We start from the raw sequence: 27,690 nt of genomic DNA on the forward strand, positions 1-27,690 counted from the left end.
TTGTGAGCCGGTTTAACCTAGAGATTCGTGCCAGGCGTGTTTAGACCTATATTTTCAGTTTTCCTAGAAGTTTTTCAGAATATGTTACTTTTAGATCGGATTTTCTTTGGATTCGGAGATTGTAAGCATTAGGGCGGGGAAATCTAAATTCTTCATAGAGAAGCTTTTCTGAACCCTCGTTCTACTCTATTTATCAATGAATCCTTCAGTTATTTTATGTGTTCTTCATTCCATGTGTGATTAATCCATCAGTTAGGCTAGGGTGAATCTAAGGAATCCATGAATCATTCAAACCAATATGTTAGAGAGGGAATAAATCATTTGGTTGTTCATCTAGATTAATATTATTGCTTGAACTGAATTGGGCGACTAGTTCATGATCTCTTAGTTGTTTAATGCACCGAAAGTGAATGTTTAACTCCTGAAGCGAATCTAGATGCGCAAGTATTCATAACCGACGAAAGTTGTTGTTAAGGAACTTGTGAAAAAATTAAACTTGTTAGATTGGACGATTAGGATTATAAATTATAAATTCAATTAGCTATCGAAACTCTCTACAGTTAGGAACTTAGGCTCTATTTTCATCTTTTGTTAAACAAATTGTGACTCGCATTGGTTTTTCTTGATATTGGTGGCTATTCTAGCGAACTTAATAATACATATATAAGCTAGTTGTAATTGTTCGATGATCAAATTTTTTTTTGTGCGAGTAAAGGCATAGAACCGTATGTAACAATATTCCACTGGGATGTTCCCCAAACTCTAGAAGATGAATATGGAGGTTTCTTGAGCCGGCGTATAGTGTAAGTGCATTAAATAATTTTTATATTAAACTTGTTTACTTTGTCTTAGGTCTATCTTTATATTAAACTTGTTTTCCTTGTCTTAGATCTATTTTATAGTAGATCTTACATCACATCAGATCTATATTTTATCTAATATATGTATGATACATGGCCAGTGAGGACGTCAAAAACTACGCCGACCTTCTATTCCAGAGATTCGGAGACCGAGTCAAATTTTGGATCACTTTAAACCAGCCTTACTCTCTCGCAACCAAAGGTTATGGAGACGGATCATATCCACCCGGACGGTGCACTGGCTGTGAATTTGGAGGAAATTCCGGAACCGAACCTTATATAGTTGCACATAACCAACTTCTAGCTCATGCACAAACTGTTGCATTATACCGAAAAAGATACCAGGTTCAGCTATTACCACATATGTCATAAATTTTTTCTTCCAAGACTATTTGTATGTAGTATATATATGTAACTTATATTCCAAAACAATCTATGCATGCAGAAATCTCAAGGTGGTAAGATAGGAACAACCTTGATCGGGAGATGGTTCACCCCTTTAAACGAAAACAGCATCCGCGACAAGGCTGCTGCAAAGCGAGCATTTGATTTCTTTGTCGGATGGTATTAATATTATCTGTTAATTAATTGACTCTCAGATTTCATGAATATAAACACACATATATGATTTTTTGGTTATAAGGCCTTAAATGTAACAACTATACTTGTAATATTCATTTTATCCTTTTTGTTCTATATATATGAAGGTTTTTGGATCCATTGGTATACGGAAGATACCCGAAGATAATGCGACAGATGGTTGGACACAGATTGCCAATATTCACACCTCAAGAATTAAAGCTAGTCAAAGGATCACTTGATTTTCTAGGGTTAAACTATTATGTTACACAGTATGCCACCAACGCACCTCCTTCCACCCAACCTAGTGTCATCACAGATTCAAGAGTTACTATTGGATGTATGTAAAAATAATTTATATTTCTTATATATATATAACTTTATGAACATTCTGAACTCATATAATTTTCTCTACTTGGCTACAGTCTATCGCAACGGAGTACCTATTGGTGTTCAGGTTATTATCGAATTCGGTTTAGAATCATCATTTTTATGGACATCACATCATTTATTAGAATTTTCTTTCTTTCTTTTTTTTCTTCCCTTATTGTACAGGCGCCTAGCTTCGTCTACTATCCTCCAGGGTTCCGACAGATTCTAAATTATATCAAAAACAATTATGGAAATCCACTTACCTATATCACTGAAAACGGTAGCTACATATCAGCAGACCAATACAAAATGTTTAACCAACAAACTTTTTTATATGTTTTGTGTTTAATTTGAAATATTTTGTTTCAAATTATCAGGAGTTGCTCATCTTGATACCGGAAACCTAACACTGCCAGTTGCTCTTGCCGATAATGGACGAATTCAAAATCATTGCAGCCATCTTTCATGTCTCAAATGCGCTATCGAGTGAGTTAACTTTATTTGACATAGTTTTGAAATTATAAATGTAAACATTATTTCAAAATTAATAACAATTAATAAGTGCAATAAATGATAATAAAATATTTATAATAATATTAATAGTTAAGTTTTTTAATATCAATGCTTAATAACTCACCTAAAAAATGTGTAGACAGCATGGTAATCGCCACTAGCTATAATATTCATCTGAATTATATAAATCTGCATAAAACATTGTAAAATATGAAAATAGTAGTTAACAAACGAATAGCGCCTAAATGCCGTATAAACAGGCATCTAGACCGCATTTTGGAACTCTGATTTATATAAAAAGAAATAAGAAACTTGCCAAAACAGAACAAAAATTCAGCATGGTTGTCCCTATAGTATAATACCATCATTTAGTTGTTTTTTTGTATAATTCTTTTATTAATCCCAAAATAACTATTGATTAATCTAATTAAACACACTAAACTAATCGAATTTTTTAAATTTAAATAAAAAAGTTTTAGAAAGGGAAAAGAAAAATAAAACTTTTTAATAAAAATAAAATTCATAAACTTTATAAAAGAAAAAATAATTTAAAATTTTTTTTAATAAAAACATTATAAAATTTATTAAAAAATTTAAAAAATTTTATTATAAAAAGTTTAAAACTTTTTAATAAAACTTTAATAAAATAAAATTTGTAAACTTTATACAAACAAAAAAAAAACTTAAAAAAAAGGTTTTAATTAAACTTTAAACAAACTTTATACAAAAATATATTTCAAATATTTTATTTTTATAAAAGTTTAAAACTTTTGTAAACTTTTTATTGTATCAAACTTTTAATAAAAATAAAACTTTTTATTTTTTCTTTAATAAAAGTAAACTTTGTAAATTTTATAAAAATAAAAATAAAAACTTTACAAAAAGTTTTTAGTAAAAAAAATAATAAACTTTATAAAAAAACGTTTACAAAGACTTTTGTTTTTATAAAAAAAACTAAAAACATTTGTAAATTTGTTAGTTTTACTAAACTGCAAAAAAAAATAGAACAAGAGCTTGTGAAAATCACAAGACAAACTATGGAGATATCATAGATTGATGAAGAAAAAATGCAAAATCATTTTTCACAAGTAAAATTGACCATAACATGTTTTAGGAAGTTATAATATTTTAGGAGATTTTTAGAATATTTTCTTAACTAAAATTTCACTAATTTTCGTAAAAAATCAGGTATTATTATCCGTAAATGGCGCCTTCTAAAAGTTTAGAAGAATGATAAAAAAAATCCTGAATACTTTAAATAGACGTAAGAGTAGATTGTAGAAAAATAATTCCCCGAAATTTAAAAATACTTTATAAAAGTAGAAGATGCATTCGGAAGGAAAGTGGATACCTTTACGATTAGTAGAATGCAGATTCCTCTTATTTAGAAATTTAGTAAATAGTACAATGGGCGTTCTAAAAGAAGTCGGATAATGTGTTTATTTTAGAAATCGTTTTTTACTATACCATTTTTCGTAAAAGACACATTCTACATTTAGTAGAACATATTTTAAAATTTTTATTTATCAAATTTTTGAACAAAAAAAAATTACCAGCTTGTGTATATGAGTGTTTTATTTATTGTTTATATTTTTAAAAAAATTGATTCACAAAATTATTTATTTCATTAGTTTTCAGAAATACAAAAGATAAAAAATGGACAAAAATGATTTTACCAAAAATACAACAACCTAGTTTTTTGTTTTCTTTTTGGAAAATTCCCCAAATAAATCAAGGTTATTTATCGTAATACAAGGTTCACATTAGTACTTGTAATCCTTAAATTAGGGTTTTAAGTTTCTTAATATAATATTGGATGCGTTAAACTTTTTTTTTTTTTTGCTATAATATTGGATGCGTTAAACTTAAAATGAAACAAGTCTAATTTGCTTAATTAGGGAAACATAGATCTTTACAGATGAGTTAACTGAACAATAAGCTAAAAGGGAATGTGTTTCCAAAGAAACCACAAGCTTTAAAATATTATTATAAACCAAATTTCATATGAATTTTATAAAGAACATTAATTAACATATATGTTCTCGTTTCATAATTTTAGACATGTGCAGGTATATATCGTGTGTGAAGCTATACGTATTTGACATTACATATATAAGCAAGAGGAATATGATGCCGTAAACTCAACATTGCTACTTGTTTATTCGTAATAAATCAACTTTAGGGTATTAATCGTTCTTGCTTAGATAATTAACACTATATAAAAATTGAAAAATTGTTATGAGCATATGATGTAAATATTACTTCAGAAAAGAGACAGCGAGACGTGAGGTGGAGAACGTAGAGGTTAAAACTCATTGCAAATATTCGTACGTAACGAGTTTACTTCAAACCCCATGCAAATTCTCATGCACGCAACTTTTCTTATATAACCCCTTCCAAGTTCATTATTTAGTCATCATCATCAAGTTTACCATCAACAAAAATAAATTGAAACAACTAACAACTAAAGAAAGCAAGCCATACTATGCTCTTATCCATGGATATTCTAAAAGCTCACTTCTCTTTGGCAATTCTTGTCATTCTCTTTGCTGTTTCAAGCAGCCAAAATGTCTGCAACCCTGCCTGTAAGGCTAAAGAACCCTTCAACTGCGACAATCCCCTTAAATTCAACCGAACTAGTTTTCCAAAGAACTTCACTTTTGGTGCGGCTACTTCCGCCTACCAGGTTACATATCTCTTTGATACTGACCTTTTAACATAAAATATAGCGATCTATGAAGATTATTTTTCATCTATTACGTACGGAAAATCTTTAACCCGGCCTACATGATTTATATTTACTTTTTACCAGATTGAAGGTGCTGCACATAGAGCACTTAACGGATGGGACTATTTCACTCATAGATATCCAGGTCACAACACATCACTCATTAAAATTTACCCTTATAATTAATTAATTAACATTCACTTCGATGTAGGGAAAATAATGTGTACAAATGACGAATGGAACTATTTCACTCATACATATATATATCCAAGTCATGCTCATATTTCGATATGTTATATATATGTACAGAAAAAGTTCCAGATCGCAGTTCCGGAGACCTTGCTTGTGATTCGTATGATCTTTACAAGGTGAGAGGCTTTCAATGATGAATATGTATATACATGATGTTTGCCATTTCAGAAATGTAATTCAACTCTTCAAATTTCATATAATTAACAGGAGGATGTCAAATTACTGAAAAGAATGAAGGTTCAAGCCTACCGATTCTCAATAGCATGGTCAAGGGTCTTACCAAGTAAGTGCAGATGATAAGCTGAGCAGAATTTTATTATTGTTACTAATATAATTATTTTTTGACTAATGTTGTGATTGTATATTTGCTTACCTTTAGAGGGAAGATTGATTGGAGGAATTGACGAGAACGGGATAAAATACTACAATAACCTCATCAATGAGCTAAAAGCAGATGGTAAATATTATATATAATTTTGTGTTCTTAATAATACATATATAAGCTAGTTGTAATTGTTCGATGATCAAATTTTTTTTGTGCGAGTAAAGGCATAGAACCGTATGTAACAATATTCCACTGGGATGTTCCCCAAACTCTAGAAGATGAATATGGAGGTTTCTTGAGCCGGCGTATAGTGTAAGTGCATTAAATAATTTTTATATTAAACTTGTTTACTTTGTCTTAGGTCTATCTTTATATTAAACTTGTTTTCCTTGTCTTAGATCTATTTTATAGTAGATCTTACATCACATCAGATCTATCTTTTATCTAATATATGTATGATACATGGCCAGTGAGGACGTCAAAAACTACGCCGACCTTCTATTCCAGAGATTCGGAGACCGAGTCAAATTTTGGATCACTTTAAACCAGCCTTACTCTCTCGCAACCAAAGGTTATGGAGACGGATCATATCCACCCGGACGGTGCACTGGCTGTGAATTTGGAGGAAATTCCGGAACCGAACCTTATATAGTTGCACATAACCAACTTCTAGCTCATGCACAAACTGTTGCATTATACCGAAAAAGATACCAGGTTCAGCTATTACCACATATGTCATAATTTTTTTCTTCCAAGACTATTTGTATGTAGTATATATATGTAACTTATATTCCAAAACAATCTATGCATGCAGAAATCTCAAGGTGGTAAGATAGGAACAACCTTGATCGGGAGATGGTTCACCCCTTTAAACGAAAACAGCATCCGCGACAAGGCTGCTGCAAAGCGAGCATTTGATTTCTTTGTCGGATGGTATTAATATTATCTGTTAATTAATTGACTCTCAGATTTCATGCATATAAACACACATATATGATTTTTTGGTTATAAGACCTTAAATGTAACAACTATACTTGTAATATTCATTTTATCCTTTTTGTTCTATATATATGAAGGTTTTTGGATCCATTGGTATACGGAAGATACCCGAAGATAATGCGACAGATGGTTGGACACAGATTGCCAATATTCACACCTCAAGAATCAAAGCTAGTCAAAGGATCACTTGATTTTCTAGGGTTGAAATATTATGTTACACAGTATGCCACCAACGCACCTCCTTCCACCCAACCTAGTGTCATCACAGATTCAAGAGTTACTATTGGATGTATGTAAAAATAATTTATGTTTCTTATACTATATATATAACTTTATGAACATTCTGAACTCATATAATTGTCTCTACTTGGCTACAGTCTATCGCAACGGAGTACCTATTGGTGTTCAGGTTATTATCGAATTCGGTTTAGAATCATCATTTTTTATGGACATCACATCATTTATTAGAATTTTCTTTCTTTCTCTTTTTTTCTTCCCTTATTGTACAGGCGCCTAGCTTCGTCTACTATCCTCCAGGGTTCCGACAGATTCTAAATTATATCAAAAACAATTATGGAAATCCACTTACCTATATCACTGAAAACGGTAGCTACATATCAGCAGACCAATACAAAATGTTTAACCAATGAAATTTTTTATATGTTTTGTGTTTAATTTGGAAATATTTTTTTCAAATTATCAGGAGTTGCTGATCTTGATACCGGAAACCTAACACTGCCAGTTGCTCTTGCCGATAATGGACGAATTCAAAATCATTGCAGCCATCTTTCATGTCTCAAATGCGCTATCGAGTGAGTTAACTTTATTTGACATAGTTTTGAGGATTATTATAAGTGTTAACATTATTTCAAAATATATTACAGTGATGGATGCAACGTAGCAGGGTATTTTGCATGGTCACTGATGGACAACTACGAGTTCGGAAATGGTTACACTCTCCGGTTTGGTATGAATTGGGTCAATTTCACCAATCCTGCTGATCGAAGAGAAAAAGCTTCTGGCAAATGGTTTTCTAAGTTCATAATCAAACAATAAGAAGAATCAACATATAAATCAAATGTGCATCCAACCTATTGAATCTAATAATTACTCTATCTATGTATTGTTTGTTTTATTTTTAAAATAAGAATTATTAAAGTTTACGTGATATGTATGTGTTGGTCATACATTGTAATAACTAGGCCTTAATTTTGGTCAATTTAATAAAAAAAACTTATGTTTTATTCTCTTGTTTATATATACTCTTGCGCAAGAATAACTTCTAAATATATTTGATATCTTATCACCCTCTCGGTGGTAATGGAATCAAAATTGGCACCATCAAATTTATAGTTGATGTGTTGCGTTTTTAACGCATTCTAACACATGTTTTCATTTTTTTCTAGTCTTTTTTTGCTATAGAGTCTTTTCAGGTTGGAATGCATTAGGATGGAGTTTTGGGCACAAGGATCAAGGATTGGAGAAAATTGTTGAAAAGGAGACATTTTAAGGCCAGATCGATCGATCGATCTACTTATGGAACGATCAATCCATATTGATCCAGTTCGACGTGAAATTTTTGGAGTACATTCTGATCGACCAAAAGAAGAATAATTGATCGTTTACATCCAGACCGATCCCATTCTGGAATGGTCGATCCTGACCGGTCTACGTGAGCAAAAACCATATTTTTGTTTAATTCAATTTGTGAGCCGGTTTAACCTAGAGATTCGTGCCAGGCGTGTTTAGACCTATATTTTCAGTTTTCCTAGAAGTTTTTCAGAATACGTTACTTTTAGATCGGATTTTCTTTGGATTCGGAGATTGTAAGCATTAGGGCGGGGAAATCTAAATTCTTCATAGAGAAGCTTTTCTGAACCCTCGTTCTACTCTATTTATCAATGAATCCTTCAGTTATTTTATGTGTTCTTCATTCCATGTGTAATTAATACATCAGTTAGGCTAGGGTGAATCTAAGGAATCCATGAATCATTCAAACCAATATGTTAGAGAGGGAATAAATCATTTGGTTGTTCATCTAGATTAATATTATTGCTTGAACTGAATTGCGCGACTAGTTCATGATCTCTTAGTTGTTTAATGCACCGAAAGTGAATGTTTAACTCTTGAAACGAATCTAGATGAGCAAGTATTCATAACCGACGAAAGTTGTTGTTAGGGAACTTGTGAAAAAATTAAACTTGTTAGATTGGACGATTAGGATTATAAATTATAAATTCAATTAGCTACCGAAACTCTCTAAAGTTAGGAACTTAGGCTTTATTTTCATCTTTTGTTAAACGAATTGTGACTCGCATTGGTTTTTCTTGATATTGGTGGCTATTCTAGCGAACTTAGATATAATTTTACTGCCTGTGCTATTTGATTTTCCGTGCAATCTCTCTTTCGGACGAACATCATCCAAGATAATCTCTCTAGAACGCTCATACGCAATTATAAAGTCTCTTGTTTCTAAATTTGTTTTTTTTATTATAGTAATTCTCTTTAAGCATATTTGTGATTACTTATCGTTGGCTCTGTAGTAAATACAAACCCCCATAAAATCTTTGCTTTCTTCAACATTTATGTACTCAGGTCTTACCACTAAAACCAACTGCAAGTGCACGATAGTAGGAATTGGTTTCCTCAGAGACCAAGGTTATACTACGAATCTACTAGATAAGAATCAAGCTAGAACAAAAGGAGTTTGTTTTTAAGGATTTGTAAATTTAAAATAAATGATTATAAATTATTAATTTATATAGGACTTAAAAATAAGAATTTGTTAAGTTTTATCTGATAAAACTAAAAATTATATAATTTAATGTTTACCCCAATATACAAGAATATTATTTTAGCGGTGAAGATGCTATTACTTGTGTTTCAATGTGCGAGTTTAAGTCGAGAAGTAACAAATTTTTAATTGTTTACAGAGTTTATCCAAAACGATGGTTTTTGATAAATTTACAATTGGTTAACACTTTTGATGGTCAATATATTTAAGGACGATTTCTAAATCTAATATAGTTGTTTAAATTTTTATTTATTGCATAATAAATTAGACATTACTACAAATTATGCGAAGGAAAAAACATGACTTTTAAAGTTCGTCTTGAAATATTTAACTTATGTTTAAACTAATCATTTCACCCTTAAGTGAAGAACGATAAGTGTCTTAGAGTGTTTTTAAATGTGCTAGGTGCTTGTTACGCGACGTATGAACCTCTAACGTGTCATCATCTAAGCGAGCATAGACGGAGATACACGCATATTATATACATTATTTTTAGAAAACTGAACAAAACATTTACTTAAGGCAATTTTTATGTAGAATAATAAATTATATATATATAGGTTTAAATTATAAACTGAATAAAATAATAATAACATTTTAAATCTATAAAGATAATAAATGTAGAAATTTTAAAATTATTTTCAAAAAAATAAACTAATAGCTACAACCATATAAACAAATAAATAAAATTAATAACAGTTAATATCAATAATATGATTAACAAAATATTATTAATAATATTAATAGTTAAGTCTTAGTATCAATGCTTAAAACTCACCTAAAATATGTGTAGACAGCATGGTTCGCCCAAGCTATAATATTCATCTTAATTATATAAATCTGCATAAAACATTGTAAAATATGAAAATAGTACGTTAACAAACAAATAGCGCCTAAGCGCCGTATAAACAGGCATCTAGACCGCATTTTGGAACTCTGATTTATATAAAAAGAAGTGGGAAAATGGCCAAAAAAGAACAAAAATTAAGCATGGTTGTCCCTATAGTATAAAACCATCATTTAATTGTTCTTTTAGTATATTTTTTATTAATCCCAAAAATAACTTTTGATTAATCTAATTAAACACATTAAACTAATCCAATTTTTTAAATTTAACTAAAAACGTTTTAAAAAGGGAAAAGAAAAATAAAACTTTTTAGTAAAAATAAAATTCATAAACTTTATAAAATAAAAATAATTTTAAATGTTTTTAATAAAAAACATTAAATAAAATTTATAAAAACTTTTTAATTCTTTTTATTTTTATAAAAAGTTTAAAACTTTTTTGATAAAACTTTAATAAAATAAAATTTGTAAACTTTATAAAAATAAAAATTAAAAAAAAAAATTAATTAAAACTTTAAACAAACTTTAAAAAAATATTTTTCAAATATTTCTTTTTATAAAAAGTTTAAAATGTTTGTAAAATTTTTAATTTTATCAAACTTTTAATAAAAATAAAAAATTTTAGTTCTTTTAATAAAAGTAAACTTTGTAAACTTTATAAAAATAAAAATAAAACTTTACAAAAAGTTTTTAGTAAAAAAATTTAAATAAACTTTATAAAAAACGTTTAAAAATTATTTTTTATAAAAAACTTAAAACATTTGTAAATTTGTTAGTTTTATTAAAATGTAAAAAAAATAGAACAAGAGCTTGTGAAAATCACAAGACAAACTATGGGGATATCATAGATTGATGAAGAAAAAATGCAAAATCATTTTTTCACAAGTAAAATTGACCATAACACGTTTTAGGAAGTTATAATATTTTTATGAGATTTTTAGAATATTTTCTTAACTGAAATTTCACTAATTTTCGCAAAAAAATAATCAGGTATTCTTATCCGTAGAAGGCGCAATCTAAAAGTTTAGAAGAATGATAAAAATCCTGAATACTTTCTACTTTGAGTAGAAGTAAGAGTAAATTGTAGAAAACACATTACCCGAAATTTAGAACACTTTATAAAAGTAGAAGATGCATTCGGAAGGAAAGTGGATATCTTTGCGATTAGTAAAATGAGGATTCCTCTTATTTAGAAATTTAGTAAATAGTATAATGGACGTTCTAAAAGAAGTAGATGAATGTGTTTATTTTATAAATTATTTTTTACTAAACCATTTTTCGTAGAAGACGCATTCTACTTTAGTATAACATATTTTAAAAAATTTGTTTATCAAGTTTTCGAACAAAAAAAATTACCAACTTGTGTATGTGGGTGTTTTATTGATTGTTTATATTTTTAATAACTTTTTTGATTCACAAAATTATTTATTTCATTAGTTTTCAAAAATACAAAAGATAAAAAAGGATAAAAATGGTTTTATACCAAAAATACAGCAACCTAATTTTTTTTCTCTTTTGGGAATTTTCCCTTTAATAATACTATAATCTAAATTCCAGAGATCCAATCAAACGAGGCGTTCCTATTCTTTTTTTTTTTTTTTGGAAATATAGACAAAACTCACATGATGTCTAATCTTCACATGCGCTGTCGATATTCCATCATTATACAATAAACAGTAAATATAAAAAAAAAATAAAAAAAAAATAAAAATAGAGATTTTCTGTTTACATTTTTCTCTCCTCTCAGGCCACAAAAGACAAAAGATATTTTCATAATGTTGTCTCTCTGTTCATGTTACCATTACAGAGTGATCCAATGCTGAAAAATCCGTCGGCAACATTCGAGATGAACGCCGGTGGCGGGAAGTTTAAGACCGGACTAACTCGAATGCCACCGTTTCCGTTACCGAAGCTGTTTCTGGCGGGTGGTTTCTTATAAGGGAGTGAAGATGAGAGCGAAGATGATCTTCTAAGAGAAGTTTGTTTGGGAAGATTGTGGGTCTTGTGAGGGGTATGAGATTCCTTGGGGAGCAAGTTATGTTTAGGGTTTAGACCAGAGCCTGTGGAGTTGCTTCGTGACAGGAAATGAAGCGATCTGATGCTATTTCGGCTCTTGTCGTAGTTGAGACTGATGCTTCTCTTGAACTGCAAGAACAGTCCCTTTGGCTTGTCTTCAGAATCAGAGTCAGGATCCAACAGATGCTCTTTGAGTCTCATGATCTTCTTTTCTGGTGCCGATCTCTCGTTGTAGAACGATGATGAAGAAGAGGAGGAAGAGGTAGAAGATGATGATGAGAGCGAAGCTGATCTTTGAACCTGAAAGGTTACTTTCTTGATCTGGACGGGAAGGATCTTGCCATCGGAGAAGAGTTCATCAGCCGGAGACACTTCTTGAACAGAACAACTCGAGCCAAAGCAGAAATCAATCTCCGAACCTGAATCAAGAAGTGTTGAGTCTAATCTGACTTCACCGTCTGTCGAGTCTAAATCGTAGGAAAAAGAGTTTCTTGGGCTGGTTCCAGAACCAGGAGCCTCCGAGCAAGAAACCTCAATAGCCATAACCTCCCTACGCGTTCTCTCTCTCTCTCTCTCTCTCTCTCTCTCTCTCTCTCTCTCTCTCTCTCTCTCTCTCCTCTCTCTCTCTCTCTCTCTCTCTCTCTCTCTCTCTCTCTCTCTCTCTCTCTCTTTTAACCTGCCTTCTTCTGGTATCATTCAAGAGCCAATGCCCGGGAAAAGTATAAAGAGACCCTGATGATTTGAAAAGAGCGTTAAAAGAATGGAGAATGATGAATATTTTGAAGTCAAAGTATAGAGGAAGAAAAATGAAGCTTCTAAAGTCAAAAATGGCTGCTTCAACCTTTTTTTTGTAGGTTGTCTTAAGAATAATGAGGAGACAATATGAGATGGAAGGATTAATCAGATGTTTGTTTACCCTATTTGGTTTCACAATAAAATAAAAAGAAAAAGAAGAAAAGATAAAGGTGGAGGGAGGTAAAGAACAAATTAAAAAAAAAGTAACGTCTAGATTTTGATATGTTTGCCCAAACCAATATAAAAAGATACCTATTATATTTGTCTTTGGTCGTGAAAGATGCTTAAAACGTAGCTAGGCAGTTTATGCGACATAAAATATTGTTGATGTGTTCAGCAGAATCCATATAGCAACAAACTATTAATTCAATCAAACTGTTAATGATGAATCGAATCTAACCGACTTTAGTAAATATTGGTAACCGTTTGACAGATTAATTTTTTTATTGTTTGTTATTTATATTTTACTTGCTAAAAATGAAGAATGTGTCCCACACTTATGCTGTAAGTCGCACGAATACACTGAATGTCGATCACTTTGAGGTCCTCGAATAGCAAAACTATACAATTACCTAGTGATTCCTTCTGTTTATCTCTTACCTTTTTGTTGGAAATGACATATGATCATAGTATCTGTATTGGATTCTACGTAGTACCACAATAATTAATAGCCCCAGGGTATCATTTGATACATTATAATTAATAGCCCGACGGTGTCATTTGATACATTGCACTTGATCATTGCCATATCATAGATAATTTTTTATTGGGAATTCGGCAAAAAAAAACACTGAACATGGCAAAAATGGTCAAAAGAAACATGGACTCGAGGCTGGCAAAAAAAAAGCCTGAACTTTTGTTGATTTTTATTCGTTTATTAAGAAATTTTGATTGACCGACCAGATTAAGACACCGTTAACTAACAGTTAAGACCTGAGAACCTATTTTTATTATCAAAAATATGTTGTTCGCGTTGGTCGAACCTGAGAACTCATGGCCAAATGACGAGGTTTCTTATCAGTAGACTACTGTCACTTTTAAGAATATTCATAACATATTTTTCTTTTATTGAGTATCAAACAAATCTCGAAAAATCTAAATTCTTTTTTAAAAAATTCCAAAAAATCTTAAAAATTCACGAAAATTCTGAAAATTAAAATTAAAATTGAAATTATAAATATTAAAAAAAATCAAAATATTAAATTTTTTTTATAAAAATTAATGTATCTAAGATCATTTGAGTTTTTTTATCTTAAATACATTAATGATACTTTTTTTATAAATTAATATATTTGAGATAAAATAGAAAAATGATATTTATCACACTACAAATGTTTTTCATTTAATTATTATCATATTTTAGAAAAACAATTTGTGATAATATCATTTGTTTATTGTATCTTAATTATCATTTGTCTATTTTATCTTATATACATTATTCATACTAAAATCTATAGTGTGATAAATATAATTTTTATTTTATATTACATACGTTAATTTATTTAAAAATATGTTTCAGGTTTTTTAATCATTAAATTTAATTTGTTGCATTTTTTGAATTATTTTAGATTTTTTTGAAATTTTTAATGTATTGATTTTTTTTTTAAAAAACTTATTTGTAATTTCAATTTTAATTTTAATTTTCAGAATTTTCTTGAATTTTTAAGATTTTTTGGAATTTTTTAAAAAGAATTTAGATTTTTGAGATTTGTTTGATACTCAATAAAAGAAAATATGTTATGGATATTCTTAAAGTGACAGTAGTCTAGTGGCAAGACACCTCGTCATTTGGCCATGAGTTCTCAGGTTCGATTCACGCGAACATCATATTTTTGATAATAAAAATAGGTAAAACGATGTCGTTTCATTTCATCTCAAAATGACTGTCGTTTTACTTAACGATCTTTGCAAACGTCGTTTAATTATTCTGTAACGATGTGTTTAATTTGGCTAGTCAGCGATAACTTACTGATTAAAGTTTATAGTCAAATATAGTTCACTGTTTTTTGGCCAGCCAATATGTTCGTATTTATTATGGCAATTCGTGCAAAGTTAATGATTTTTTGGCCGAATTCCCATTTTTTATTACATATATATATATATATATATCTGTCAAGCGCAGTAATATCCACTTTTTTTTGCCATCTGAAGTAATTATTATTAACAGGAAGAAACAGTACAGAGCCCGAAACACGGTCCAAACAGAAAGTACAAAAACTAATACTATTACACAAGCCCGCGCAAGCCCACCACCAAACCCAAAGAGATAAAGAAACGAGGCCCAAAGAAAATCACCGCCAACCCACGACCCACGTGTTGACTCTACACCAACCACAGGGATGCATGTCAAAGGTGGGAGCTTCGTCATCTCGCAGAGCCGGAGGCCGCCGCCGGAGCCGAAACCCGGAACCTCGCCGGAGTCGTGAATCACCACTTCCTTTCTCATGCAGAAGTCACCGCTGTATAAGAACGAACTCAATCACCGGAACCACCGGGACACTCATCACGACCACCGAATTCCACCTCCGACGACAATATCAGAGGGAAAGGAATCGGAGTCTACACACAACGGCCCGACCTTCAGGGAGCTTTCAGCGCCTCCGCCAATCTCACACCCGAATTCGGCCACCTTCCTCCACAAAGCACAACTTGAACACAGCTCACACACTTCCATGAGATTCGAAAGCTGGTGACCACTACCAAGGAAGAACCGGTACAGCCCCAGACACAGACGCCGAACCACCACCGACAGAGCCGATGCATGGCCGGAAACAGAGGAAAAACGGGATGGATTCACTCCAACCTTGACAAAATAAAAGAGCAACTAAGAGCATCATTATCCCACATACTCATTTAGGGTTTCTTATTTATTTTTTATTACTTTTAAGCAATGAACGTGTGTTAAGAGACACCGTTAAAAGACCCCAACATTTATGTGCTCCAATGCAAATCTCTTAATTGGAGGTTCTTAAAAGAAAATTAAGATGATTGATGAATAATGAATGAGTTAAGGATGACTATCTATCTACGAGTGTCAGTCATAATGTTGTGTTCCAAGCTCTATCCTTAAGCAAACAAATTGAGTTGCATACCTAACGTGGTGTGACTATCTATCTACGAGTGTCAGTCATAAACAAAAAACAATCTACCAAACCCACAATAAAGCAGATGAGAAGGAAAGACAAACCCAAACTCAACCCCATCTCGGACAAGAACAAACATTTCATTAGCAAAGGGAACAGACATCCCGTTCGGCATCAACTTAGGGTTAAGCGCCATGGCTGCAGTTACAGAGGATGACTAGGTTCCTTCTTGTTCTGTTGTGCTTCTCAAACCTCAATTCTCCCTTGCTCTGTAACCTGATCACTAGACAGACAATAAAAGCTATTATTTTCTACCAAACCTCCTTTGCCATTAAAGAGTTCTACCCTTGCAAAGCTATTTTTTTTCATATAACGATGGCTTCTTGATTTACTATCAACACAAAATATAAACCCACAAATAATAACGATGGAAGAAAAAAATTTGAACTATGTAGAAACAAGCAAACAAACTAAGAAATATTCAAGACTGAGGCATGATACAAATGAATGAAGTTTGTTTACCTGTCTTCAGCTTTCAATCTTAGAACTTTAGGCATATGCCAAAACTCAGAGCCTTGAACACGAACCGTTCCGCCCTATGATCATTTACACAAAGATAAGCTTACTATCATGATCATCATCATCATCATCATCAAATTAAAGAATGATTGCTCACACTGCCAACTACTTACAACTCTAGCGTTTGATGGATTTACAGGACACAATTGTGAACCAAGTTCTTCCCTCCCATTATAATTCCAGGCTTGTACTTCAATCGTGTCCCTACCACAGGACAAAACCATATAAGACCAGTAACCAATACAGACATAAACAATATCATCTACCTCTTTAGTTTTCCAATTAAGTGTTCGATTAAAGAACAATGGAAGTATCCTAAGATGGACAACTCCAAATTGAAGTTTCTTGAGCTGGGAACAAAGAAAGCAAGGATCTTTTAGAATCGGTGAAAAGGTGCTAACCGGTCTCGTTAACCTCAACGACGCAGACATCAGAGACAGTCTCGAAGAGGCGGAGGATATACACATATGAAGTCAGGGGGATCGAGAATGTCGCGGGAAGATAGAATGGTGGATTGATCGGAGAAATCGACGGCCCATCTCCGGCCAGTACCCATCACTGCTTTGCCTTTGTCCATTCGCTTTAGTTTTTCGATCCACGAAATAGAGATGAATAGCGAAGCAGCAGAAAAAAGATAAGGAAAAGATGAGGCGAAGAAGAGAAGGAGAAATTGAAGGCGAAGAAGAGAAGGAGAAGAACAACTAAAACACAACACGTGTCTCAGAAGACGTCTCTTATTTCCCCAAATTAATAGACGTTTCTTTTTAATTATGCTAATTTTCTTTTTCTTTAAATCCAATTAATGCTAAGAGACGGGAGTTGCATACCCGGATAAAGGTGCTCTAAGAGCATCATTATCCCTAAAAGACATTTAAGGGCTCTTAATCATTTTAAATACTTTTAAGTTGAAAAAGTGATTTTAAGAAACTTAGTTAAGAGATGGGAATATTGTGTGGTCCAATGCAAGTTTCTTACACTACAAGAAATATGTACATTCTTAGCACAAGAAATATGTTATAATAGGTCTTTCATAGCGAATTCATAAATGCTATGATATCGGCAGCCATCGTAGGTACCTTTTCTACGATAGCATTTTCGAAATGCTATAAAATATGCAGATACGATAACAATAACCGAATGCTATTATTAACATAACTGTAACACTATTTTTTTTGTTACAAATTCATTATTATGTGCTATGATAAATCATTCTACAATAAATCAAAAATAATATAAATTAAAATACAATAATAGATAATTATGCCGAAATATTGTTTTATAATTAAAAATAAAATAATTTTATTTATAGATTAAAATTGGTTTACATATACATTCCGGTTTACACAACTAAACCAAAAATTAAAAAACAAAGTCAAACCACCCTAATTTTAGGTTTACACTAAACCAAAAAAAATCTAAACCTAAAAAAAAAAAAAAACTCCATATCTTCTAACTCAGCCGCCGTCAACCACCAAGTCCATTGAGCTTCTTCATCTTCCTTCACCAACGAAACATGAAGATTGAGTGGTGTGGCCACCGCGTCTTCCTATTCTTCTGATCCTCACCGGCGGAGTCTCTGATTCGTCATAGGTCCACTTCCGGCGACTCTGCTCAGGGGCTGCTCACGACCGCGCTGCCCACAACCGCGCTGGTCACAACCGCGGACCAGCATCTCTGCTCACGACCTACCAGAAAAAAATTAGATTCAATAGATAACAGAGAGAGAGAGATAACGAGAGAGAGAGGGCGAGACAGAGGGAAAAAGAGAGAGAGCGGGACATAGACAAACAGAGAGAGGGATAGAGAGAGAGACATAGACATAGATAACGAGACAGGGAGAGAGAGAGAGAGAGAGAGAGAGAGAGAGAGAGAGAGAGAGAGAGAGAGAGAGAGAGAGAGAGAGAGACAAAGGGAAAAAGAGAGAGAGCGAGAGTGACAGGAAGATACAGAGAAAGGAGATGACGAAGAGAGTGATACAGAGAAGATATTTGTGTGTGAGATGAGATGAATCGTGAGAGAGATGAAGAGAGTGAAATCTGAGATTTGAAGAATGGACCAATAAGAAGGAAGTACGAAGATCACAAAAGAGTGATTTTCAGCCTTTGGATCAAAATCAATCAAGGGCCAAAAAAGAACAAATAAAAACAATATTTTCCTTTATCTATAATTATTTAAAAATGACTAAATTAAATAACTATATATAAAATCTGAAAATAAAGTTTGCATTTAAATTGTTGTGGTTATGTGATCTAAAAACTGATTTGATAAAAAAAGATTCAAATGAAAGTATTTCTTGTGCTTTTGTGTGTTTATTGTTTAGTGGTTTTATAATATAAAATTTATGTGTTGGAGTTTATAATATAATTAAATTGGTATGTTTACACATAAATCTGATTTATAATTTGTTTATAAATATGAATATTTGATTCAAAAGTTGAAAAGTTTGAAATTTAGATTTATGGTTTATAAAAAGTTATGATTAAGAGTATAGATTTTTGATTTAAGGTTTGGTTGTTGGAATATGAGGTTTAGGGTTAATTTTTAGCAAATATTTGGATTAAAGTTTGAAAAAGTAGATTTGAAAACTATATATAAGATTTGTAGTTAATTTTTAATAATTTTTGAAGTTTTATTTAGAGTATGGAATGTGTAGTTTATGTTTGAAGTTAGGAATTTGAGTAGAGTTTGATTAACGATTAGATATTTGTGTTTAAGAAATTATAGTTTAAAATTAAGAAGATTAAATTTTGAGTTTAATTTTAAGATTTGGAATTATAATATGAAAAAATTAGAGTTTGAAGAGTTATCTTTAGAGTTTAGGGTTTAAAACATGTTTATGGTTTAGGGGTTCAAATAACTTTTCTTAGCATTAGAAAAACGCTATTATATGTTTTTCATAGCATTGATGAAGCCGCTAAAATGATGTTTTTTGGCGCCTAAGTCTAATTTCGCAGTAAGTATTGGCGGAATTAGTGCTTTTATTTTCCCGCTCGCTTAATTTTTAAAATAGCATTAATTAAGTGTTATTTTAGGTCCGGCTCTATTATAGCGTTTATCTAACGCTATGATATAATACGGAAAAAATTATATCGTCTATACTAGCAGTTCAGTAAAATGTGCTATAATAATGTGCTATCAATGTAGACTTTTTTGTAGTGTTATTTTAAGGTTCTTAAAAAAATATTAAGAACAAATTGTTTTAGAGCAAAGGAAGGACAAAGGAGAAGGAAGAACAAATTGTTTTAGAGCAAAGGAAGGACAAAGGAGAAGGAAGAACAAATTGTTTTAGAGCAAAGGAAGGACAAAGGAGAAGGAAGAACAAATTTGTTATAGAACACACACATACACACAGAGAAGAATCAGTTGAGACCTGCTGAATGAGAAGGAAGGAGATGATCCAGACCGGACGATCTGTAATGGTTCCAGAGCCAGAGTAAGGAGGATCCAACAATATAGCTCGAACCTGTGATAATCAGCCACACGCACCGTTTTAGTTTTCTCTCTGAAGGCGATTTTGGGGGTGATTTGGAGTTAGGGTTCGACGATGAATTCGGCTGCGCCGCCGGGTTCTCCCATCTCTCCGACGAGAGATAAGGAGGAAACAGAAGTTCATGACGAGGGTTCCACAGTTAAGAAAGCAGATTTGGAGGTCGATTCGAAGAAGGTTGTCCCGAGTTGGGTCTCTATCGTCCAAGACAAGAAGGTTCTGAGGAAATATGATGTAGAAGTCACTGATAAAGATGGATTATGCTCAGTTGTGATACTGCAGGAGATTATTACGGATGCGACACCGCTGTGGGAGGACTTTGTAGTGGGGAAGTTTCTCGACATCTCTCCACATGTTGCAAAGGTCCACATGGTGTTGAATAAAATCTGGAAGTATGGGGAACTTGCTGCGAAGATTGAAGTGTTTGAAGTTAATGCGACAACAATGAGGTTCCGGGTCTCCAATCCTAAAGCCAGGGAGAAGATCATTAAAAGAGGGATGTGGAACATAGCCGGTGTACCTATGGTGGTGACGAAGTGGACTCCACGGTCGGAGGAAGAGAAGCAAGAGGAAGACGCAATACCAATGTGGGTTCACCTTCGGGGAGTTCCTCTCCACATGTACTCTTGGGAAGGGCTTAGCTTCATAACGAGTGCAGTGGGGGTTCCAGTAAAGCTTCACCCGGATACCATCGCTTGCTCCAACTTTGAAGAGGCGAAAGTCTTTGTGAACGTTGACGTCTCAAAGGTGCTCCCAAAGGAGATCAACTTCTCAAAGAACGGTAAGGATTTTTTGGTGAACTTTCACTTTCCCTGGTTCCCAACTAGATGCGGGAGTTGTGACAAGTGGGGGCACACAGAAGAAGTATGTGTGACGAAAGGGAAGAGTAAGGAAGGCGGTTCACCCCGTGACTTGGGTAAGGAGGATACAAATGGTCCGGTCCCTGAAGTTCCTCTGGTTGATCAGACAGTAGACGAAGTGACAAATGTAGGTTCAGCTGTGGAAGTTGTGAAGCAGCAGGAAGTTGTGAAGCAATTAGGAGCCGAGAAGCCAAGGGAAGAAGTAAGTGGAGAAAAAGGGGCAGATGAAACATTAGAGATGGCCAGTAATTGGTTGCCAGTCTCTCCATCGAAAGTGGGGAGGTCCCCAGTGAAGGAAACCCATAACCAGTCAGGAACGCTCCACATCTCAGTATCAAAGTTCTCAGTGTTAAGTGTGGATGAAGAACAGGAGGAAGGTGAAATAAATGATTTGATTGTTCAGCCTCCTGACACAGAGATACAGCCAGCAAGAAACAAAAACGTAGAAAGGGATATGGTGGATAGTGAAGCTCCTTCTGATGCTCAGCTAGTAGTGCAGACTAGCAGATCTCATGAGAAGGAAAAGCAGTGTGTGGAAGGTGATTCCCGGGAGGCAAATGAGAAGAAGGCAAAGTCACAGAATGCAAGTTCAGTGGCTATGAGCACAAGGTCTTCTCGTCGTCATCATTAATTATGTCAAGTTTCTTCTGGAATGTACGTGGGTTCAACAAGCCAGTAAAACATTCCGTGATGAAAGAGTGGCTTAGAAATTCAGAGATGAAGTTTGGTTGTATTCTGGAAACAAGAGTGAAGGAAAAAAAGGCAGAGAGAATCTTAAGTTCGGTGTTTCGGGACTGGTCTTCTATGACTAACTACGAGCACAGTAAAGGTGGGAGGATTTGGTTGCTATGGAGAGATTCTGTTCGTTTAACTCCAGTGTACAAAACAGAGCAGTTGATCACTGTTTCTGTGGCTCTGGAGGAGGAGGAAGATTTTTTCTGCACCTTTGTTTATGCTAGCAATTCAGTGGAGGAAAGGAAGCTGCTATGGGATGACTTATGTCACCATCACAACTCCCCCATATTTCGAAACAAAGCATGGATGATCATGGGGGATTTCAACGAGATATTAGACAGTGGTGAACACTCGGGTGCTGATGGTTTGGGGAGAATATCGAATGGTACAAGAGATTTTCAGAGGATGGCACTGCACTGTCATCTCTCTGACATGGGGTATCAGGGGCCATTATTCACCTGGTGTAATAAGAGAGAAGAAGGGTTGGTCTGCAAGAAGCTGGATAGGGTCTTAATAAATGATGTGGCGTTGCATAGATTTGTGAATGCTTACTCTGTGTTCGAGCCGGGAGGCTGCTCAGATCATATGCGGTGTAAGGTTCAGATTATTCAAGCTACTGACAAGGTTCGACGACCTTTTAAATATGTCAACGCCATAGGGAAGCTGCCTAGTTTTCTGCCTATGGTCAAGGAGTATTGGGAGGCAACGGAAAAACTATTCCATTCCACCTCTGCCATGTACAGGTTCTCGAAGAAACTAAAAAGTTTAAAGCCGTTGATCAGGGAACTGGGAAGGGAACAGTTAGGAGATTTAACAAAGCGAACCGCTGAAGCATATACTATTCTCTGCGACAAGCAGAAAAATACACTGGCTGATCCTACTCCGGTGAGAATGAGTGAGGAAGCGGAGGCATATGAGAAGTGGTTACATGTTGCAGAGTTGGAGGAGGATTTCCTGAAGCAGAGGTCCAAGTTACACTGGTTGGAGGTGGGAGATCAAAGTAACAAGACTTTTCATAATTCTATCAAAACTCGGCAGGCTCAAAATACAATGAGAGAGATCAGATGTCCTGATGGAAGAGTTGTGAACTCTCATCTAGAGATCAAGATTGAGGCAGAAAGGTTCTTCTCAGATGTTCTGAATCAGGTCCCAACAACTTTTCAGGGAGCCACTGTGGAGGATCTGAGGGAGTTGATCAATTTTGAGTGTTCTGGTGTGGATTGTCGCCTACTGGAAGCGGAGGTCTCGGCGGAAGAGATCAGAGTGGTTCTGTTCTCCATGCCCTCTCACAAATCTCCGGGACCAGATGGGTTTCCCTGCGAATTTTTCAAAACTACATGGCCAGTGATAGCTCAGGATTTCATCATTGCGGTGCAATCTGTATTTCGGTTGGGGTTTCTTCCTAAAGGTGTTAATTCAACGATCCTTGCAATGGTCCCTAAGAAGCCAACTGCCCAGGAGATGTGAGATTATAGGCCTATCGCGTGCTGCAATGTGCTATACAAAGTGGTGTCAAAAATTCTTGCAAACCGTTTGAAGATTCTGCTGCCAAGAATTATTGCTGTCAACCAATCTGCCTTTGTGAAAGGAAGACTGCTGATGGAGAATGTGTTACTGGCCTCAGAACTCGTGAAAGATTACCATAAAGATTCAGTCTCGCCCAGGTGTGCAATGAAAATAGACATCTCTAAGGCTTTTGACTCGGTACAATGGTCGTTTCTGCTTAACGGGTTACTGGCTATGGGATTTCCGGAGAGGTTTATACACTGGATCAAGCTTTGTATCACTTCTCCCTCTTTCTCAGTGCAAGTAAATGGAGAGCTTGCGGGTTATTTTCAGAGCGCCAGGGGTCTGAGACAAGGGTGTTCCCTCTCACCCTACTTGTTCGTTCTGTGCATGAATGTGCTATCTCTGAAAATAGACAAAGCAATGAGGGAGAAGAAGTTCAGTCCGCACCCACGCTGTAAGTCTCTTGATCTCACGCATCTTTGCTTCGCGGATGACTTGATAGTGTTTGTGGAGGGCTCAAAGGAATCAGTTGAAGGTGCTCTCATGGTATTCAATGAGTTCGAAGTCTGGTCGGGTCTCTCTATCAGTCTAGAGAAATCAACAATCTTTATGGCTGGGATTTCTGAAGTTGAGAAGAGCAGGATCTTGAATAATTTTCCCTTTTCAGTGGGAGATCTTCCGGTTCGGTACTTGGGGCTTCCGTTGATGACTAAGGCCATGAAAAGGCAGGATTATCTCCCTCTGCTTGAAAGAATCCGGGGTCGTATAAGTACTTGGACGAGCAGGTTTCTCTCGTACGCTGGGAGACTTCAATTGATCAAATCGGTTCTGGTGAGCATTGTCAACTTCTGGTCAGCGGTGTTCCGGTTCCCAAGCTGTTGTATCAAAGAGATTGAACAGCTTTGTGCGGCTTTTCTCTGGTCGGGGCCGGAATTGAAGACTACAAGTGCTAAAGTGGCTTGGCAGAATGTAAGTAAGCCAACAGCAGAAGGTGGGCTGGGGATTAGATCGTTAAAAGAGGTGAACTTGGTGTGTGGGCTGAAACTCATATGGAGAATGTTGACGGGTGATTCGCTCTGGAGCAAATGGGTTCAAACTTATCTCCTTAAAAAGAAAAGCTTCTGGGAAATAAAGGAGACTACTCAGATAGGCTCCTGGATATTTAAGAAGCTGCTCAAACTGCGGGAGGTTGCAAAATCTTTTCATATGAAGGCTGTGGGTAATGGCAAACATACCTCCTTTTGGTATGAAAAATGGTCGGATTTGGGTGTGATGTATGACCTTCTAGGTGACAGAGGGGTTATCGATTTGGGTATAAGAAGAGAAGCCACTGTGGAGGAGGTTATTAATAATACCAGGAGGAGGAGAAGGCATAGAAGAAGTATGTTCTATGAAATAGAGAAGGAGCTGGAGAGTATCAGAAGCCAGCAGTCAAATGAAGCTCAGGATGTACATATGTGGCGAGAGATCACAGGTTTTAAAACCAAATTTTCTTCACATGAGACATGGCAGTTGTCTAGAGAGGCTGGTGCTCGGGTTCCCTGGGGTAAAAGCATATGGTTCTCGCAGGCTACTCCGAAATTTGCCTTCATAGCCTGGCTTGCAATGAGAGATAGGCTATCCACTATGGATAGAATTTCTTGTTGGAACCAAGGAGTTGTCACTACCTGTGTGCTGTGTAAAACCACCTCAGAAACAAGAAATCATCTCTTCTTTGAATGCTCATTTTCCTCTCAGGTTTGGGAGCTGCTCACAAAAGGGATCCTTCACAGGTCCTTCTCTACTCGATGGGTTGATATAGTTAGGTTGATCACCCTCCCAACAATGGAGAAGAAAAAACGGTTCTGTCTCCAATATGCATTTCAGGCCACTCTATATGTTCTATGGAGAGAACGAAACAAAAGGCATCATGGAGACAAAGCTCTGCCAATGCTGGTCTTGACAAAGCTCCTGGATAAGTCTATCAGGAACAAGCTCAGTTTGGTTCAATCTAAAGGAGTAAAGGGATATGAAGGAATTTTGCAATATTGGTTTAGCACAAGAATGTAAATATTTTCTGCACTCTTGGTTGGGTTTTGATTATAGGAAGCTGTATAGGCAATAAAGGAGATATAGGAGTAGCAGTCTTTAGTTTAAGGTTTCACTTGATGTAAAAAAGTTTTTTGATGAATAAAATTTAGCATTCATTCAAAAAAAAAAAAAAAAAAAAAGACTAAAGAAGAAACATCTCAAGTGACCATAACCAAGTTCTCCACACTGAGCCTGATAACCCCAGCTTATGCAAGAACTATCCGCACCAACAAAATGATGCAAGCTTCCTGAATCCATCCAACGCAAGTTCCACCCACTGCATAACGAGTTACAAAACGTTAGAAAGCAATACTCACAATCAGTGTAATCTTGACATAAGACAAAAATAAAACAGAAAAGTAAATATCTGAACATAAAGACTAACTCACGATGTAAAAGGCAGTTCAGATTAAAGTCACTTGCTAGCAGTACAAAAGGAGTTTGCAGAGCCAGCAGAGACAATGGCATTAGGATTTAGGAGGCAAAACATTACGTCATTTCACCTTATCCACCATAAGGAACAAGAAAAGGTTCAAACTTTATGTTCTCTGCAAAGAACATAAAGCAGCAAAATCATTCAACAGTAGACACTCATGTCACGGAACCATGAGAATTAGCTTCTTCAGCAATATATCTTGGCTGAGGCTCTTTTCTTGGTTTTTGGATTGGCTGTCAAGGTTCTTGGGTTTGGGTTTTGATACCTTGTTGGTGGCCTACCTCACTCTGTCTATAGCTCTTTCGTCCGAGCTTCTGGCCGAATGGTGTTACTCTAGTTATCTTCTCTAATTCCTTTCCACTTCGAGAATTTACTGTTTCTCTTGAGAGTAAAGTTGAATGGTTTTAGTTATTTCTTCAGTTGCCCATGGTTGGGTCCTAGCTGTCCTTCTTATGGACTTATGTTCCTGGGGATATCTTCATCTTCCGCCAGTTTATGTATTTCAATTTGGTACTTTTGAGTATGAATCAATATATATCTTCCGTGGGAAAGAAAAAGTTGCAACATTGATGTAAATGGTAAAGCTAGAAGACATCTATTTTATTTTCTTCAACGCCATTTTCTGAAAGACAGCTAATTATCCTGACTTCGAAGTTTGAATAGTATAACTAGCCCTGCGACCACTTCGGTGGAACCAGGATACCTCTGTATAATTCTAAAAAAAACTAGTCCTGCGACTTCGGTTTTCCGAAACCAAACTGTCGGTTTTCGGTTACCAATTTTTTTAAAATCAATTCCGAAATTAACCGAATTAAATTTCGGTTCGATTTGGTTATCAGTTATTTCCGTTTTTCAGATTTATTTCCGAAAATAAACTTTTTTTTTGGTTTACGGTTAATTTTGGTATAATTTTCTTTAAAATCGGATATTTTCGGTTAAACTTGGTTTTTCGGTTAAGTTCGGATATTTTTTGATTTTTCGGTTAATTTTGGTTTGGTTTTTTGGTTATTTTGGATATTTTTGGTTTTTGATCTTTTTAAAAAAAAATCAAAAACCGAACCGAAAACTGAATTATTTTCCAAAATCCTACCGAACTGAAACGAATTGAAAACCATACACGAACCGAAAACCGAAAAAATTTGGTTCGGTTTGGTTCGGCTCATTCGGTTCAGACAAAAACCGATGTTTTAAGTATATCTTTCAGACTTTGAATATTCAAAGCATCTTCCTAAGTTTTCATTTGTCAGTAAAATTTTAAGCTCATATTGTATTCTACTATTAGCTATTTTATAAACAAAAAAAATCAAATATGAAAATTAAATTTTAGGAAAAAATAAAACAAAAAATATACCCGCTAATCAGAATCTAGTTGTTTATAAAATAGCTAATAGTAGAATACAATATGAGCTTAAAAGTTTACTCACAAAATATATCCGCTAGTCAGAATCTAGTTTGTTTATAAATTAAAACAAAATTAAAACAAAAACTGCTGTTTTAAGTATATCCTTCAGACCTTTGAATATTCAAAGAATCTTCCTAAGTTTTCATTTGTTAGTAAAATTTTAAAGCTCATATTGTATTCTACTATTAGCTATTTTATAAACAAACTAGATTCTGACTAGTGGATATATTTTTTGTTTTATTTTTTTTCTACAAAATTTAATTTTCATATTTGAATTTTTTTGTAATCAATATTTATGTTTAATATCAAATTTAATTTGATAAAATAATCATTTAAATAAATAAAATACATAGTACAACATAACATTTATCAATATGTTATGTTTTTATTCTAACTAGGGGTCGGCCCGGGTTACGCCCGAGATTTTTCTTTTAATTTTAAATTTAATTT

At 34.2% G+C, this 27,690-nt stretch overlaps 4 protein-coding genes and 2 long non-coding RNA genes across 8 annotated transcripts; 3 read left to right on the top strand and 3 right to left on the bottom strand.

Annotated features, from left to right (window-relative positions):
• The first annotated feature begins 81 nt into the window (after positions 1-81).
• LOC130508489 (myrosinase 4-like) lies at positions 82-2,301 on the top strand. The gene is made up of 8 exons (XM_057004025.1): positions 82-121; positions 716-803; positions 962-1,205; positions 1,306-1,424; positions 1,568-1,779; positions 1,865-1,896; positions 1,995-2,091; positions 2,189-2,301. The coding sequence occupies exons 1-8, from the start codon at positions 82-84 to the stop codon at positions 2,299-2,301; spliced, it is 945 nt and encodes a 314-aa protein (XP_056860005.1).
• Positions 2,302-4,759: 2,458 nt separating this feature from the next.
• Positions 4,760-7,825, top strand: LOC108832387 (myrosinase 4-like). The gene is made up of 13 exons (XM_056992887.1): positions 4,760-5,010; positions 5,137-5,197; positions 5,362-5,420; positions 5,512-5,587; positions 5,684-5,761; positions 5,854-5,941; positions 6,100-6,343; positions 6,444-6,562; positions 6,706-6,917; positions 7,006-7,037; positions 7,138-7,234; positions 7,332-7,440; positions 7,513-7,825. The coding sequence occupies exons 1-13, from the start codon at positions 4,810-4,812 to the stop codon at positions 7,682-7,684; spliced, it is 1,548 nt and encodes a 515-aa protein (XP_056848867.1). The 5' UTR covers positions 4,760-4,809; the 3' UTR covers positions 7,685-7,825.
• Positions 7,826-11,828: 4,003 nt separating this feature from the next.
• LOC108838380 (uncharacterized) lies at positions 11,829-13,216 on the bottom strand. Its single transcript, XM_018611329.2, has one exon. The coding sequence runs from the start codon at positions 12,978-12,980 to the stop codon at positions 12,039-12,041; it is 942 nt and encodes a 313-aa protein (XP_018466831.2). The 5' UTR covers positions 12,981-13,216; the 3' UTR covers positions 11,829-12,038.
• A 1,988-nt stretch (positions 13,217-15,204) lies between these two features.
• On the bottom strand, positions 15,205-17,474 carry LOC108831308 (uncharacterized). 3 transcript variants are annotated; one of them, XR_008939654.1, is made up of 5 exons: positions 17,143-17,474; positions 16,855-16,945; positions 16,685-16,758; positions 16,267-16,445; positions 15,205-15,882 (listed from the first exon to the last, which is right to left on the bottom strand). It is a non-coding gene; the product is annotated as an uncharacterized LOC108831308 (long non-coding RNA). The 3 variants fall into 3 exon arrangements; XR_001946334.2 differs by lacking the exon at positions 15,205-15,882 and having other exon boundaries at positions 16,065-16,438; positions 17,143-17,472; XR_001946333.2 differs by lacking the exon at positions 15,205-15,882 and having other exon boundaries at positions 16,065-16,445; positions 17,143-17,472.
• Positions 17,475-18,012: 538 nt separating this feature from the next.
• Positions 18,013-19,087, bottom strand: LOC108841270 (uncharacterized). Its single transcript, XR_008942911.1, has 2 exons — positions 18,689-19,087; positions 18,013-18,426 (listed from the first exon to the last, which is right to left on the bottom strand). It is a non-coding gene; the product is annotated as an uncharacterized LOC108841270 (long non-coding RNA).
• Positions 19,088-23,422: 4,335 nt separating this feature from the next.
• Positions 23,423-25,381, top strand: LOC130494489 (uncharacterized). The gene has a single exon (XM_057004026.1). The coding sequence runs from the start codon at positions 23,423-23,425 to the stop codon at positions 25,379-25,381; it is 1,959 nt and encodes a 652-aa protein (XP_056860006.1).
• The last annotated feature ends 2,309 nt before the right edge of the window (positions 25,382-27,690 follow it).

The sequence above is a fragment of the Raphanus sativus genome, chromosome 2, assembly GCF_000801105.2.
Source record: "Raphanus sativus cultivar WK10039 chromosome 2, ASM80110v3, whole genome shotgun sequence".
Lineage (NCBI taxonomy): Eukaryota > Viridiplantae > Streptophyta > Magnoliopsida > Brassicales > Brassicaceae > Raphanus > Raphanus sativus.